This window comes from Hypanus sabinus (genome assembly GCF_030144855.1).
Source record: "Hypanus sabinus isolate sHypSab1 chromosome X2 unlocalized genomic scaffold, sHypSab1.hap1 SUPER_X2_unloc_13, whole genome shotgun sequence".
Taxonomy (NCBI): Eukaryota; Metazoa; Chordata; class Chondrichthyes; order Myliobatiformes; family Dasyatidae; genus Hypanus; species Hypanus sabinus.
The window spans coordinates 205,694-221,156 of record NW_026778983.1 but is presented as its reverse complement, the minus strand read 5'-3'; the positions used below and the strand labels follow the sequence as shown (position 1 = coordinate 221,156).

Genomic DNA, 15,463 nt, shown 5'->3' with positions numbered 1-15,463 from the left:
CTCCTGAATCCTCCCGGTCAGCAGGGGACGGTATTGAACCTGTTTTAGATGTTGGGACCACTCTCCTGAATCCTCCTCACATTCCCGGTCAGCAGGGGACGGTATTGAACCTGTTTTAGATGTTGGGACCACTCTCCTGAATCCTCCTCACATTCCCGGTCAGCAGGGGGCGGTATTGAACCTGTTTTAGATGTTGGGACCACTCTCCTGAATCCTCCCGGTCAGCAGGGGGCGGTATTGAACCTGTTTTAGATGTTGGGACCACTCTCCTGAATCCTCCCGGTCAGCAGGGGGCGGTATTGAACCTGTTTTAGATGTTGGGACCACTCTCCTGAATCCTCCCGGTCAGCAGGGGGCGGTATTGAACCTGTTTTAGATGTTGGGACCACTCCCCTGAATCCTCCCGGTCAGCAGGGGGCGGTATTGAACCTGTTTTAGATGTTGGGACCACTCTCCTGAATCCTCCCGGTCAGCAGGGGGAGGTATTGAACCTGTTTTAGATGTTGGGACCACTCTCCTGAATCCTCCCGGTCAGCAGGGGGCGGTATTGAACCTGTTTTAGATGTTGGGACCACTCTCCTGAATCCTCCCGGTCAGCAGGGGGCGGTATTGAACCTGTTTTAGATGTTGGGACCACTCTCCTGAATCCTCCCGGTCAGCAGGGGGCGGTATTGAACCTGTTTTAGATGTTGGGACCACTCTCCTGAATCCTCCCGGTCAGCAGGGGGCGGTATTGAACCTGTTTTAGATGTTGGGACCACTCTCCTGAATCCTCCCGGTCAGCAGGGGGCGGTATTGAACCTGTTTTAGATGTTGGGACCACTCTCCTGAATCCTCCCGGTCAGCAGGGGGCGGTATTGAACCTGTTTTAGATGTTGGGACCACTCTCCTGAATCCTCCCGGTCAGCAGGGGACGGTATTGAACCTGTTTTAGATGTTGGGACCACTCTCCTGAATCCTCCCGGTCAGCAGGGGGAGGTATTGAACCTGTTTTAGATGTTGGGACCACTCTCCTGAATCCTCCCGGTCAGCAGGGGGCGGTATTGAACCTGTTTTAGATGTTGGGACCACTCTCCTGAATCCTCCCGGTCAGCAGGGGGCGGTATTGAACCTGTTTTAGATGTTGGGACCACTCTCCTGAATCCTCCCGGTCAGCAGGGGGCGGTATTGAACCTGTTTTAGATGTTGGGACCACTCTCCTGAATCCTCCCGGTCAGCAGGGGGCGGTATTGAACCTGTTTTAGATGTTGGGACCACTCTCCTGAATCCTCCCGGTCAGCAGGGGGCGGTATTGAACCTGTTTTAGATGTTGGGACCACTCTCCTGAATCCTCCCGGTCAGCAGGGGGCGGTATTGAACCTGTTTTAGATGTTGGGACCACTCTCCTGAATCCTCCCGGTCAGCAGGGGGCGGTATTGAACCTGTTTTAGATGTTGGGACCACTCTCCTGAATCCTCCCGGTCAGCAGGGGGCGGTATTGAACCTGTTTTAGATGTTGGGACCACTCTCCTGAATCCTCCCGGTCAGCAGGGGGCGGTATTGAACCTGTTTTAGATGTTGGGACCACTCTCCTGAATCCTCCCGGTCAGCAGGGGGCGGTATTGAACCTGTTTTAGATGTTGGGACCACTCTCCTGAATCCTCCCGGTCAGCAGGGGGCGGTATTGAACCTGTTTTAGATGTTGGGACCACTCTCCTGAATCCTCCCGGTCAGCAGGGGGCGGTATTGAACCTGTTTTAGATGTTGGGACCACTCTCCTGAATCCTCCCGGTCAGCAGGGGGCGGTATTGAACCTGTTTTAGATGTTGGGACCACTCTCCTGAATCCTCCCGGTCAGCAGGGGGCGGTATGGAACCTGTTTTAGATGTTGGGACCACTCTCCTGAATCCTCCCGGTCAGCAGGGGGCGGTATTGAACCTGTTTTAGATGTTGGGACCACTCTCCTGAATCCTCCCGGTCAGCAGGGGGGGCGGTATTGAACCTGTTTTAGATGTTGGGACCACTCTCCTGAATCCTCCCGGTCAGCAGGGGGCGGTATTGAACCTGTTTTAGATGTTGGGACCACTCTCCTGAATCCTCCCGGTCAGCAGGGGGCGGTATTGAACCTGTTTTGAGTCCTGACGAATGGTCTCGGCCGGAAACGTCGACAGTGCTTCTCCCTGTAGACGCTGCCTGGCCTGCTGTGTTCCACCGGCATTTTATGAGTGTGTGTTGCTTGAATTTCCAGCATCTGCAGATTTCCTGGCGTTTGTCAAGGTTTTAAATGCATCTTCCAGGGCTGTTTTGTCTTTTTTTGGCCCTCTTCCCCTGCAACTAACTTGCTGTTGTTTCTCCTCACCTCGGTTCCCGAGACGCCGGCTTACGACCGTTAACACAATCGATCTGCTTGCAGGGGCTTTGTAAACTACCACATCAGATGCTCCAAGCGACGCTTTTGCACAAATGAGGGGAAATATTCAGCGGCTTTAGCGTTCCCAAGTCCGACAATTTTCTTCCCGTTCACAGAAAGGATCCGACTGTTAAACTCTAACGGGCAGGAAAATCATGGCCGGCACTGCCCGCCCTGCAAACTGTCTTTTCCAAAAGCTCCTTTTCGGGAAGAGCTACATCTTCTCCCCACCAAGTGATCAACCCTTCCAGGTAGCAATCCCCCTTCCCACCCTTCACCCGTCATTCGACTGCACTACAGAAGTTTTAAACCACTTTTTAAAACGCTGCTTGCATTGCAAATATATGCTGGTATTTATGTAGTTGTGCACATTTTATTCCAAATCTGTACTTCAAACTCAATCTTTATTCTTATATGGTTCTTAATTCTTCATAATTGCTGGAAGTTGCACTTTGTTTCACATATCACACCAACACACAGCAGCAAATTCCTAATACGGAATTTGTGTCCAGTACGGTGCAAAAATCTTAGGCTGGGGTGGTTGAAGCTTCTGCACACAGTACTGTAGCAATTTTATGCATTGCACGGATTTTGCCACAGAAAGAAATTAATTTCTTGACATACTTGAGTGATAATAAACCTGATTCTGATATGGGGTCTCGGTTGTGGACTGAGAGTGGGAAGGGGGTCAGGGAGAGGGGTTTGAGAATCATGGTTTGAGAAAAGGGGAAGGGATAGGGGAATTATGTTTGGGAAAAGGGGAAGGGAGAGGGGAAATCATGGTTGGGAAAAGGGGAAGGGAGAGGGGGAATCATGGTTGGGAAAAGGGGAAGGGAGAGGGGGAATCATGGTTGGGAAAAGGGGAAGGGAGAGGGGAATCATGGTTGGGAAAAGGGGAAGGGAGAGGGGGAATTGTGGTTGGGAAAGGGGAAGAGAGAGGGGAATTGTAGTTGGGGAAAAGGGGAAGGGAGAGGGGAATCATGGTTGGGAAAAGGGGAAGGGAGAGGGGGAATTGTGGTTGGGAAAGGGGAAGAGAGAGGGGAATTATGGTTGGGAAAAGGGGAAGGTAGAGGGGAAGGAGCCGGAAGCACCAGAGAGACATTCGGTAATGATCAATAAACCAGTTGTTTAGAATCAGATTACCTTGCCTGGTGTCTCAGGGCTGTGTGTGTCCAACCCACACCACCTCTTGCCCTTGGTACTCCCTTCTCTACCACCCGTCCCACACCCTTCCCCCCTTTCCATTCCCAACTTGCTCTCTACTCCACATTGACAAATACAGTTTTGTGCAAAAGTCTTAGACACACACTCACACACTCGCACGCACACTCTCACACACACACATTATCACACACTCTCACACACACACTCACACTCTGACACACTCACACACACACATTCACACACAGACTCACACACACACAGACACACACACACACACACATAGACTCACACACACCCCCCATTAAAAGTATTCACCACCCCTTGCAAGTTTTCCTGCCTTATTGTTTTACAACATCGAATCTGTGGATTCTATTTGACTTTTTCTTTTACACTGATCAACACAAAAGACTCTTTCGTGTCAAAGTGAAAACAGATCTCTACAAAACAATCTAAATTAATTACAAATATCAAACAAAAATAATTGATTGGATGAGTATTCATCCCCTTCAAGTCAGTGTTTAGTAGATGCACCTTTGGCAGCAATTGCGGCCTTGAGTCTGTGTGGAGAGGTCTCTACCAGCTTTGCATATCTAGACACTACAATTTTCCACATTCTTCCTTACCAAACTGCTCAATCTCTGCCAGATTGCAAGGGGACCGTGAGTGAATGGCCCTTTTCAAGTCCGGCCACAAATTCTCAATTGGATTGAGGTCTGGACTCTGACTTGGCCACTCCAGGGCATTAACTTTGTTGTTTTTAAGCCATTCCTATGTAGGCTTGGCTTTGTGTTTGGGGTCACTGTCTTGCTGGAAAACAAATCTTTTCCTAAGTCGCAGTTCTCTTGCAGACTGCATCAGGTTTTCCTCCAGGATTTCCCTGTATTTTGCTGCATTCGTTTTACCCCCTACCTTCACAAGCCTTCCTGGGCCTGAGGCAGTGAAACACCCCCACAGCATGACGCAGCCACCACCGTGCTTCACGGTAGGGATGGTGTGTTTCTGACGATGTGCGGTGTTTGGTTTATGCCAAACATAGCGTTTAGCCTGACGGCCTAGAAGCTCAATCTTGGTTTCCTCAGAGCACAGAACCTTCTTCCAGCTGAATTCAGAGTCTCCCACCTGCCTTCTGGCAAACTCTAGCCGAGATTTCATGTGAGTTTTTTTTTCAACAGTGGCTTTCTCTTTGCCCCTCTCCCATAAACCTGCGACTGGTGAAGCACCTGGGCAACAGTTGTTGTACGCGCAGTCTCTCCCATCTCAGGCACGGAAGCTTGTAGCTCCTCCAGAGTTGTCGTAGGTCTCTTGGTGGTCTCCCTCACTCGTCCCCTTCTTGCACGGTCACTCAGTTTTTGAGGACGGTCTGCTCTGGGCAGATTAACAGCTGTGCCATATTCTTTCCATTTCTCGATGATTGACTGAACTGTACTCTAAGGGACATTCAGTGACTTGGAAATTTTCTTGTATCCGTCTCCTGACTGGTGCTTTTCAATGACCTTTCCGCAGAGTTGCTCGGAGTGTTCTTCTGTCTTCACGGTGTAGTTTTTGCCAGGATAATGACTCACCGGCGGCCGGACCTACCAGACACAGGCGTATTTTCACGACGATCAATTGAAAACCTTTGACCGCACACGGTGATCTCCGTTTAACTAGTCGTTTGACTTCTAAATCCAATCGGCTGCACCAGTGACGATTTGGTGCGCCATCGTAAGGGGGTGGATTCTCATGCAGTCAATTATTTAGCGTGCTATTATCTTTAGATCATTTGTTTAGGGATCTGCTTTCACTTTGACACGAAAGAATCAGTGTCAGATTAGACCCACTGTGACTCAATGTTGTAAAACAATAAAACACAAGAAGTTCTGAGGGGCTGAATACTCTTTATAGGCACCGTATATTCCGTCCAGTTAGCCTCCAACCTGAACATAGATTTCTCAGTCTTCCGGTGACATCCCCTCCCCTTTCACCATCCCCCGTCCCCAATTCCTTATCTCCTTAACTGCAATCCAATCGGCAGCACCAGCGATGATGTGGGGGGGGGGGGGGGTTCATATGAAACAGGGCAAGTACTGGTGCAATCAATTACTTAGTGGTTTACATTTGTAACTAATTAGATCTCTTTTTGGAGATCGGTGTAGACCTTGACACAAAAGAGTCTTTTCGTGTAAAAATGAGCCAAATTAAATCCACTGTGATTCAATGTTTGAAACCAGTAGAACACGAAAACTTCCGGGGGTGGGGAATACTTTTCATAGGCGCGCTCACACCCGCACACGCAAATAAAGTTAATCCTTGTCCCTCACCCGATATGCCAGAAACCCATCGACGCAAATCCCAACTCAGACGCATCATCACTAAACATCCGGGCACAACAAGAGAGTTGAAGACGCCCAGAGACCGGTCAATTCTGACTCGCTCGCACGCTAGCCCACCAGGGAGTTTCCCGAGCCTGGCTGCGAAGGGAGGAGGGGTTGGACGCGGGGCCAGCAACACCCCCCTTCCCGTAACAACCCAGAGCAACGGCAGCCGAAGCTCCGAAGACCCTCCCCCACACCGGTCCCTGGGAGAGGGCGAGCCGCCCGCGGGGGACAACCGGCCCGGCGAGCTGCCGCGGGTGGGGTGGGTGGCGTGCCCTTCGCCCGGGGTAAGTGACGGGCCCCAGGGGACGATACTGACCCACTATCTCCACCAGGTGAGCGAGCACCACTCCGTCCCTCAGATCCTGCCGCAAGTCCTGGACGGGGTTCAGCCCCGGCTTCTTCTTCAGCTGCGAGTTGACCCACACCACGTAGGATTGCAACTGTTGCTGTGGGGCAGAGAGAGAAGGGAAAAGTTTACAGGCGGCCCCCCCGCTTTTCCGACGCTCGCTGCTACGCAGGACCTACGTTAGTACCCGTTGTCGCCGACCAAAGAGGATTTGTGCCCTTACGGGGGAAAAAAAGACGCCTGCTCTGTACGTGTGTTTACCCTGAGAAAGACTACCGTGACCGTGAAGCCGCGTGCGGGCAGTTGTGTGCGCAAGCGCGTATGTGCGTAGGCGTGTACATGCACAGGCGTGTACGTGCCAATTTTTTTTCCCAAATCGATTTTGGCTCGCTGTCTTCCTGAACTGGATAATTGAAACTACACCGTACATACAATCATTGACAGAAACGTCTGGACAGTGCTTCTCCCTATAGACGCTGCCTGGCCTGCTGTGTTCCACCGGCATTTTGTGTGTGTGTGTGTTGCCTGAATTTCCAGCATCTGCAGATTTCCTCCTGTTTGCTGTACCTACAATATTTCTACTTCATATAGGCTGTGTATTTATCATCTCATTCCTGCGGTTACTATATGTTAGTGTTTTTTAATGTTTTATCTGTTATTTGGTTTGATTTGGTAGATTATTTTTCAGGTCTGGGAATGCTCAAAACTTTTTCCCATATAAATTAACGGTAATTGCTTCTTCGCTTTACGACATTTCGACTTACAAACAGTTCCACAGGAATGCCTTACCTTCAGATAGCGGGGGAAACCTGTAATATATTTTTTTAAGCCCATCACCTGCAGTCGCAGTGATAGGTTGCTCCATCACCCAGGACACGCCCTCTTCTCATTGCTACCATCAGGGAGGAGGTACAGGAGCCTGAAGACACACGCTCAGTGATTCAGGAACAGCTTCTTCCCCTCTGCCATCAGGGAGGAGGTACAGGAGCCTGAAGACACACACTCAGCGACTCAGGAACAGCTTCTTCCCCTCCGCCAACAGGGAGGAGGTACAGGAGCCTGAAGACACACGCTCAGTGATTCAGGAACAGCTTCTTCCCCTCTGCCATCAGGGAGGAGGTACAGGAGCCTGAAGACACACACTCAGCGACTCAGGAACAGCTTCTTCCCCTCCGCCAACAGGGAGGAGGTACAGGAGCCTGAAGACACACACTCAGCGATTCAGGAACAGCTTCTTCCCCTCCGCCAACAGGGAGGAGGTACAGGAACCTGAAGACACCCACTCAGCGACTCAGGAACAGCTTCTTCCCCTCCGCCAACAGGGAGGAGGTACAGGAGCCTGCAGACACACACTCAGCGATTCAAGAATAGCTTCTTCCCCTCTGCCATCCGATTTCTGGATGGTCCATGGGCACTACCTCACATTTTGTGCTTTTTTTTGGTAATTTGTATGTTTATGACATCTAAAACCTTCATGAACTTCTACAGATGGGTAGTGACAAACTAAAACCTTGAAAAACTTCTCAGACTGCTATGGAAACCCTTGAGTGGAAAGTTCTACAAAAAAAACAATAGTAGTACTGGAGGACTTTGTGTGTAAAACATGCAAGAGTAATTTTAACAAAACCACGATACGAGTCATCTGCCGCCCACGACGCTGCCCGACAGTGGCTATGGCCCAGTCCATCGTGGGTAGATCCCTCCACTCCCCTGAGCACACCTACACCAAAACAGGAAAACAGCTTCCATCCTCGGGAAGCCCCAGCACCAAGGTCACGAGGAAGGAGGTACAGGAGCCTCGGGACTCACACCACCAGGTTTAGGAACAGGTATTACTCCTTAACCATCAGGAAGGAGGTACAGGAGCCTCAGGACCCACACCACCAGGTTCAGGGACAGGTATTACCCCTCAACCATCAGGAAGGAGGTACAGGAGCCTCGGGACTCACACCACCAGGTTCAGCGACAGTTATTACCCTTCAACCATCAGGAAGGAGATACAGGAGCCTCAGGACCCACACCACCAGGTTCAGGGACAGGTATTACCCCTCAACCATCAGGATGGAGGTATAGAAGCCTCAGGGTTCTCACCACCAGGTTCAGGGACAGTTTTCATCCCTCAACCATCATGAAGGAGGTACAGGAGCCTCAGGACCCACAGCACCAGGTTTAGGAACAGGTATTACTCCTCAACCATCAGGAAGGAGGTACAGGAGCCTCAGGACCCACACCACCAGGTTCAGGGACAGGTATTACCCCTCAACCATCAGGAAGGAGGTACAGGAGCCTCGGGACTCACACCACCAGGTTCAGGAACAGTTATCACCCCTCAACCATAAGGAAGGAGGTACAGGAGCCTCAGGACCCACACCACCAGGAACAGTTATTACCCCTCAATCATCAGGAAGGAGGTACAGGAGCCTCAGGACCCAAACCACCAGGAACAGTTATTACCCCTCAACCACCAGGAAGGAGGTACAGGAGACTCAGGACTCACACCACCAGATTCAGGGACAGTAATAACCCCTCAACCAACAGGAAGGAGGTACAGGAGCCTCAGGTCCCACACCACCAGGAACAGTTATTACCCCTCAACCATCAGGAAGGAGGTACAGGAGCCTCAGGACCCACACCACCAGGTTCAGGGACAGTTATTACCCCTCAACCACCAGGCTCCTGAACCAGAGGGGATAACTTCACCCACCCCATAGTGAACTGTTCCCACCACCTACGGCCTCACTTTCAAGGACTCTTCGTCTCATGTTCTCGATATTTATTGCTTATTTATTGTGATTTCTTTATTTTTGTATTTGCGCAGTTCATTGTCTTTCGAGCCCCGGTCCGTGCGGACTTCCATTGACTCTACCACGGTCACTATTCTATTTTGGGATTCATTGAAATGAATCTCCAGGTTGCAGACGGTGAGGTGCATGTGCTTTGATAATAAATTGTCTCTGAACTTCGGAACCCTGCACTGCTGCCGGAAGACAGGGGGTTTCACGGCCCAGGTCACCGGTAATGAACCCGACGCTGATTCTGGTCGTCGCTCGCCGTCCTCACGTGTGACGGGATTGGAAGGCCGCTGGGCATCGCGCCTTCCTCCCCACGGCAAACAACCGCCGGGCTGCAACCCCAGTCCGCACCCTCCCCTCTCGCTCACGGAACACAGGTTTTAACCCGGCGGCTCCCGACACAAACGCTTCCTTCACCCGGAATCCGGTACTTTCGGAAGTACAATCCAGAGTCTTTCAGAAGGGCACTCCCGATGGACATTTAACTGCCTGTTGTCGTAGCCACGTTTTCACCAAGTCAAGTCACTTTTATTGTCATTCCGACCATAACTGTTATGTACAGTACACAGTAAAAATGAGACAACGTTTCCCAGGACCATGGTGTTACATGACTCAGTACAAAAACTAGACTGAACTACGTGAAAAACAACACAGAGAAAACTACACTAGACTACAGACCTACCCAGGACTGCATAAAGTGCACAAAACAGTGCAGGCATTACAATAAATAATAAACAGGACAGTAGGGCAGTAAGGTGTCAGTCCAGGCTCTGGGTATTGAGGAGTCTGATGGCTTGGGGGAAGGAACTGTTACACAGTCTGGTCGTGAGAGCCCGAATGCTTTGGAGCCTTTTCCCAGACGGCAGGAGGGAGAAGAGTTTGTATGAGGGGTGCGTGGGGTCCTTCACAATGCTGTTTGCTTTGCGGATGCAGCGTGTGGTGTAAATGTCCGCGACGGCGGGAAGAGAGACCCCGGTGACCTTCTCAGCTGACCTCACTATCCGCTGCGGGGTAATAAGGACCACAAGGCGCAGGAGCAGAGTTAGGCCACTCGGCCCATCTAGTCTGCTGCACCATTCTATCACGGCTGATCTATTATCCTTCTCAACCCCGTTCTCCCGCCTGCTCCCCGCGACCTTTGACGCCCCAACTAATCGAGAACCTATCAACCTCCATTTTAAGTGTACCCAGTGTACTTGGCATTGTATTCCACAGATGCACCACCTCCTGGCTAAAGAAAATTTTCCTTTAAACAGACGGGCTTCAATTCCAAGGCTCTTCCCTCTGGTCCTGGACCACCCCCCCCCCCCCCGCCCCCGACCCCACCCCACTGCAGGAAACGACCTCTCCATCGAGGCCTTTCAAAATCTTCTGGGGGTCAATGAGACTCCCCACCTCATTCTTCTGAATTGCAGCGAGCTGTCGAACGCTCCTCACGCGTTAACCCTTCATTGCCGGAATCATTCTCGTCAACCTCCCCTGCACCCTCTCCAATGCCCGCACATCTCTCCTTAGGTAAGGGGAGGGGGGGAGATCGCGTGCGATACTCCCAGTGCGGCCGACCAGCACCTCATCCAGCCTCAGCGTGACGTCCCTTCTTTTGTACTCAAGCCCTCGGGAAGTGAACGAAGACATCCGCTTTGGGAAAAGGTCAATGACCCCCCTCTGCAGATCGCACTAATGGGAGCACATTAAGATCGCAGCCTTTCTGCTCGAAAGCTAATTACTGATGCTTAAGTAGACTGGGGGGAGAGCTTTCCTTCCTCCGCTAACCCGCTGCACACGGTAAATAAAATTACTTTCAGTGAAACGGGACTGGGATACGAGGGGATGTGACAGGCATCGTTAGACTAGATTTAATTACCGGATTTAAAGACTCCCACTCGCTCTCCCATCCAGGCAGTACCCTGGTAAGTCTCCACTGCACTCCGAGGTGAGTGAACGAGGAGACCAGAACCGAACACGATACTCCCAGTGTGGTCTGACCAGGGTTTTAAAGAGCTGCAACGTTATCTCACTGCTCTCGAACTCATTCCCCTGACTAACGAAAGCCAACACACTAAACACCTTCTTAATAACCCTATCAACGTGGGGCAACTGTCCAGGAGCTATGGATGTGCGTCCCCACTCCTCCCAAGATCCCTCTGAGCAACTCGCCATTAACCCTGCGTGTGCTCTGCCTTCACAGTACATCTTCTAGTGTCGAGGGTGGCTGCTGGAGGCCTCTGCACTCAATAATCATCTGTCGAGGGGGAGGGAGGGTATGCTGCCGATACTCGAGTCGGGGGACTGGAAACAAGAGGCAATGCTTCAGACTGACTGTGACATCGAAACAGTGACCGTTCATCTCCCCTTCTGCTGTGGAAGGAGTGATATCCGGGGGTGGGGAGGGGAGAAGGGAGGGAGGGAGGGAGAGGCTGGGAGAGAGAGAGAGAGAGAGAGAGAAAGGGAGAGAGGATGGGAAGAGAGAGAGAAAGGATGGGAGGGGAGAGGGGAAGGGAGGGGGAAGGGAGAGAGGGGGAGGGGGAAGGGAGAATGGGAAGGGAGAGGGGAAGGGAGAGGGGAAGGGAGAGGGGAAGGGAGAGGGGAAGGGAGAGGGGAAGGGAGAGGGGAAGGGAGAGGGGAAGGGAGAGGGGAAGGGAGAGGGGGAAGGAAGAAGGGGAAGGGGGGAAGGAAGGAAGGGGGGAAGGGAGAGAGGAGAGGAGGGGGGGAAAAGAGTGGGAGAAGGGGGAGAGAGAAGGGGAGAGGAAGAAGGGGAAGAGCGGAGTGGGGAGAGGGGGAAGGGGAGGGGGAGAGGGGGAAGGGGAGGGGGAGAGGGGGAAGGGGAGGGGGAGAGGGAGGGGGAAGAGGTGGGAAGGGGAGGGAGAGGGAGGGGAGGGGTAATAACTGTTCCTGAACCAGGTGGTGTGGGTCCTGAGGCTCCTGTACCTCCTTCCTGATGGTTGAGGGGTGATAACTGTTCCTGAACCTGGTGGTGTGGGTCCTGAGGCTCCTGTACCTCCTTCCTGGTGGTTGAGGGGTAATAACTGTCCCTGAACCTGGTGGTGAGGGTCTTGAGGCTCCTGTAACTCCTTCCTGATGGTTGAGGGGTAATAACTGTCTCTGAACCTGGTGGTGTGGGTCCTGAGGTTCTTGTACCTCCTTCCTGATGGTTGAGGGGTAATAACTGTCCCTGAACTTGGTGGTGTGGGTCCTGAGGCTCCTGCACCTCCTTCCTGATGGCAGCAGCGAGAAGAGAGCGTGACCTGGGTGGTGGGGGTCCCCGATGATGGATGCTGCTTTCCTGCGACAGTTTTTCAAGACAATACGGTTGGGAGGGCTTTACTGCCCCGAATCCAATACCTTCTGTAGGATTTTCTGCAGGGCAGACTGACTCTGGTGAACTTATAATGGTTTGTTATTTGGTTCTTTAAGGTTGTCATCGCCGGGTGGGGTGGGAATGGAGACAGGCTCTCACTCCCTACTAAACACTCCCAGTCTCAAATCACCTCTAACAACCAGGTCCAGCTCCTGTCCTTCCCGTGTGGCCCAGCTTAGCTACCGGCGGAGCCACTTCTACTGACAGGGGGCAAAGGCGGGTCACTGGCGCCTGAAAGCCAGTCGGCTCCGTGTCGGCAGCTCCTGAAGGAGGAGGAAATCTCTGACCGCAAACCTCCGAGGCAGTTCCCCGGTAACTCCTGCGACGCCGCTGGGGCCGAACCGTATCGCTGCCCTCCGCCGTTCCTCTGGGTTCGTCGGCTGCTGCACGGTCAACGGCTCGCTCTCCGTACCGTGCCCCCCTGGCCGCCAACAGAGGACCTCGTGAGTGGTGTTTCCATCCGTCGTACTTGTTTACAATCCTGACCCACGCCCAAATCAAAGGAACTTTCTCCGTGCCCACCTGGCATCTGACAGCATGTGATTTCTGTCTGATCTCAGGGATTGGCACTGCACTGAATGGGGCTTTTTGTTATCCCAGTCCACGTCCTGCACAATCCCCCCACTGTGCTCTGTCCGCATCTCAAAGCACTGAGCAGCGCGCACACAGACACACACGCACGGTGCTGGAGGGGACTCGGCAGCTCAGGCAGCATCGATGAGATGAATGGACTCTGGTCCTCGGTGTTTCGGGCTGAGACCCTTCCTCTCAAAACCTACTCACCCAGGCTTGCCCTTTTCTCACTGTTACCATCAGGGAGGAGGTACAGGAGCCTGAAGACACACACTCAGCAATTCAGGAACAGCTTCTTCCCCTCCGCCATCAGGGAGGAGGTACAGGAGCCTGAAAACACACACTCAGCGATTCAGGAACAGCTTCTTCCCCTCCGCCATCTGGGAGGAGGTACAGGAGCCTGGAGACACACACTCAGCGGTTCAGGAACAGCTTCTTCCCCTCCGCCATCAGGGAGGAGGTACAGGAGCCTGGAGACACACACTCAGCGGTTCAGGAACAGCTTCTTCCCCTCCGCCATCAGGGAGGAGGTACAGGAGCCTGGAGACACACACTCAGCGATTCAGGAACAGCTTCTTCCCCTCCGCCATCAGGGAGGAGGTACAGGAGCCCGAAGACACACACTCAGCGATTCAGGAACAGCTTCTTCCCCTCCGCCATCAGGGAGGAGGTACAGGAGCCTGAAGACACCCACTCAGCGATTCAGGAACATCTTCTTCCCCTCCGCCATCAGGGAGGAGGTACAGGAGCCCGAAGACACACACTCAGCGATTCAGTAACAGCTTCTTCCCCTCCGCCATCAGGGAGGAGGTACAGGAGCCTGAAGACACACACTCCCAGCGATTCAGGAACAGCTTCTTCCCCTCCGCCATCAGGGAGGAGGTACAGGAGCCTGAAGACACACACTCCCAGCGATTCAGGAACAGCTTCTTCCCCTCCGCCATCAGGGAGGAGGTACAGGAGCCTGAAGACACACACTCAGCGATTCAGGAACAGCTTCTTCCCCTCTGCCATCAGGGAGGAGGTACAGGAGCCTGAAGACACACACTCAGCGATTCAGGAACAGCTTCTTCCCCTCCGCCATCTGATTCCTAAATGAACGCTGAACCCATGGACACCACCTCGCTGACTTCTGTTTTTCAGCACAATTTTTAATTTATTCAATATAAGTACACGGTAATTGATTTCCTTTTTTATTTATAACCATTATATAACAATTACGGCACAGAAACAGGCCATCTCGGCTCTTCTAGTCCGTGCCGAACGCTCACTCCCACCTAGTCCCACCGACCTGCACTCAGCACATAACCCTCCATTCCTTTCCTGTCCATATACCTATCCAATTTTGCTTTAAATGACAATACCGAACCTGCCTCTCCCACTTCTACTGGAAGCTCGTTCCACACAGCTACCACTCTCTGAGTAAAGAAGTTCCCCCTCGTGTTACCCATAAACTTTTGCCCCCTAACTCTCAACTCATGTCCTCTTGTTTGAATCTCCCCTACTCTCAATGGAAAAAGCCTATCCATGTCAACTCTATCTATCCCCCTCATAATTTTAAATACCTCTATCAAGTCCCCCCTCAACCTTCTACGCTCCAAAGAATAAAGACCTAACTTGTTCAACCTCTCCCTGAAACCCAGGTAACATTCTAGTAAATCTCCTCTGTACTCTCTCTATTTTGTTGACATCTTTCCTGTTAATCGGTGACTAGAACTGTACACAATACTCCAAATTTGACCTCACCAATGGCTTGTACAATTTTAACATTACATCCCAACTCCTACACTCAATGCACTGATTTATAAAGGCCAGCGTACCAAAACCTTTCTTCACCACCCTATCCACATGAGATTTCACCTTCAGGGAAATATGCACCATTATTCCTAGATCACTCTGTTCTACTGCATTCCTCAATGCCCTACCGTTTACCATGTATGTCCTATTCTGATTAGTCCTACCAAATTGTACCTCACACTTATCAGCATTAAACTTCATCTGCCATTTATCAATTATCAATTATTATGACTATCTTGAACGGAAAAGCCTACAGCCCAGTCTATCGCGGGTAATACTCTCCCTACCACATCTACAAGGAGAGTTTTTGCAGGAAGGGATCATCCATCATCAGCGACCCCTCCGCCATCCAGGTCATGTTCTCTTCTCGCTGCTGCCATCAGGAAGGAGGTACAGGAGCTTCAGGACCCACACCACCAGGTTCAGGGACAGTTATTACCCCTCAACCATCAGGAAGGAGGTACAGGAGCTTCAGGACCCACACCACCAGGTTCAGGGACAGTTATTACCCCTCAACCATCAGGAAGGAGGTACAGGAGCCTCAGGACCCACACCACCAGGTTCAGGGACAGTTATTACCCCTCAACCATCAGGAAGGAGGTACAGGAGCCTCAGGACCCACACCACCAAGTTCAGGGACAGTTATTACCCCTCAGCCATCAGGAAGGAGGTACAGGAGCTTCAGGA

The 15,463-nt window shown here is 51.9% G+C and overlaps 1 protein-coding gene across 6 annotated transcripts in view; it reads right to left on the bottom strand.

Annotated features, from left to right (window-relative positions):
* LOC132385735 (dixin-like) overlaps positions 1-15,463 on the bottom strand; it is a 270,730-nt gene that overhangs the window by 171,037 nt on the left and 84,230 nt on the right. For all 6 annotated transcript variants that reach the window (XM_059957946.1, XM_059957948.1, XM_059957947.1 and 3 more), the window contains one exon: positions 6,227-6,356. In XM_059957946.1, the coding sequence (XP_059813929.1) occupies positions 6,227-6,356 (130 nt within the window). The remainder of the gene's footprint in view (positions 1-6,226; positions 6,357-15,463) is intronic.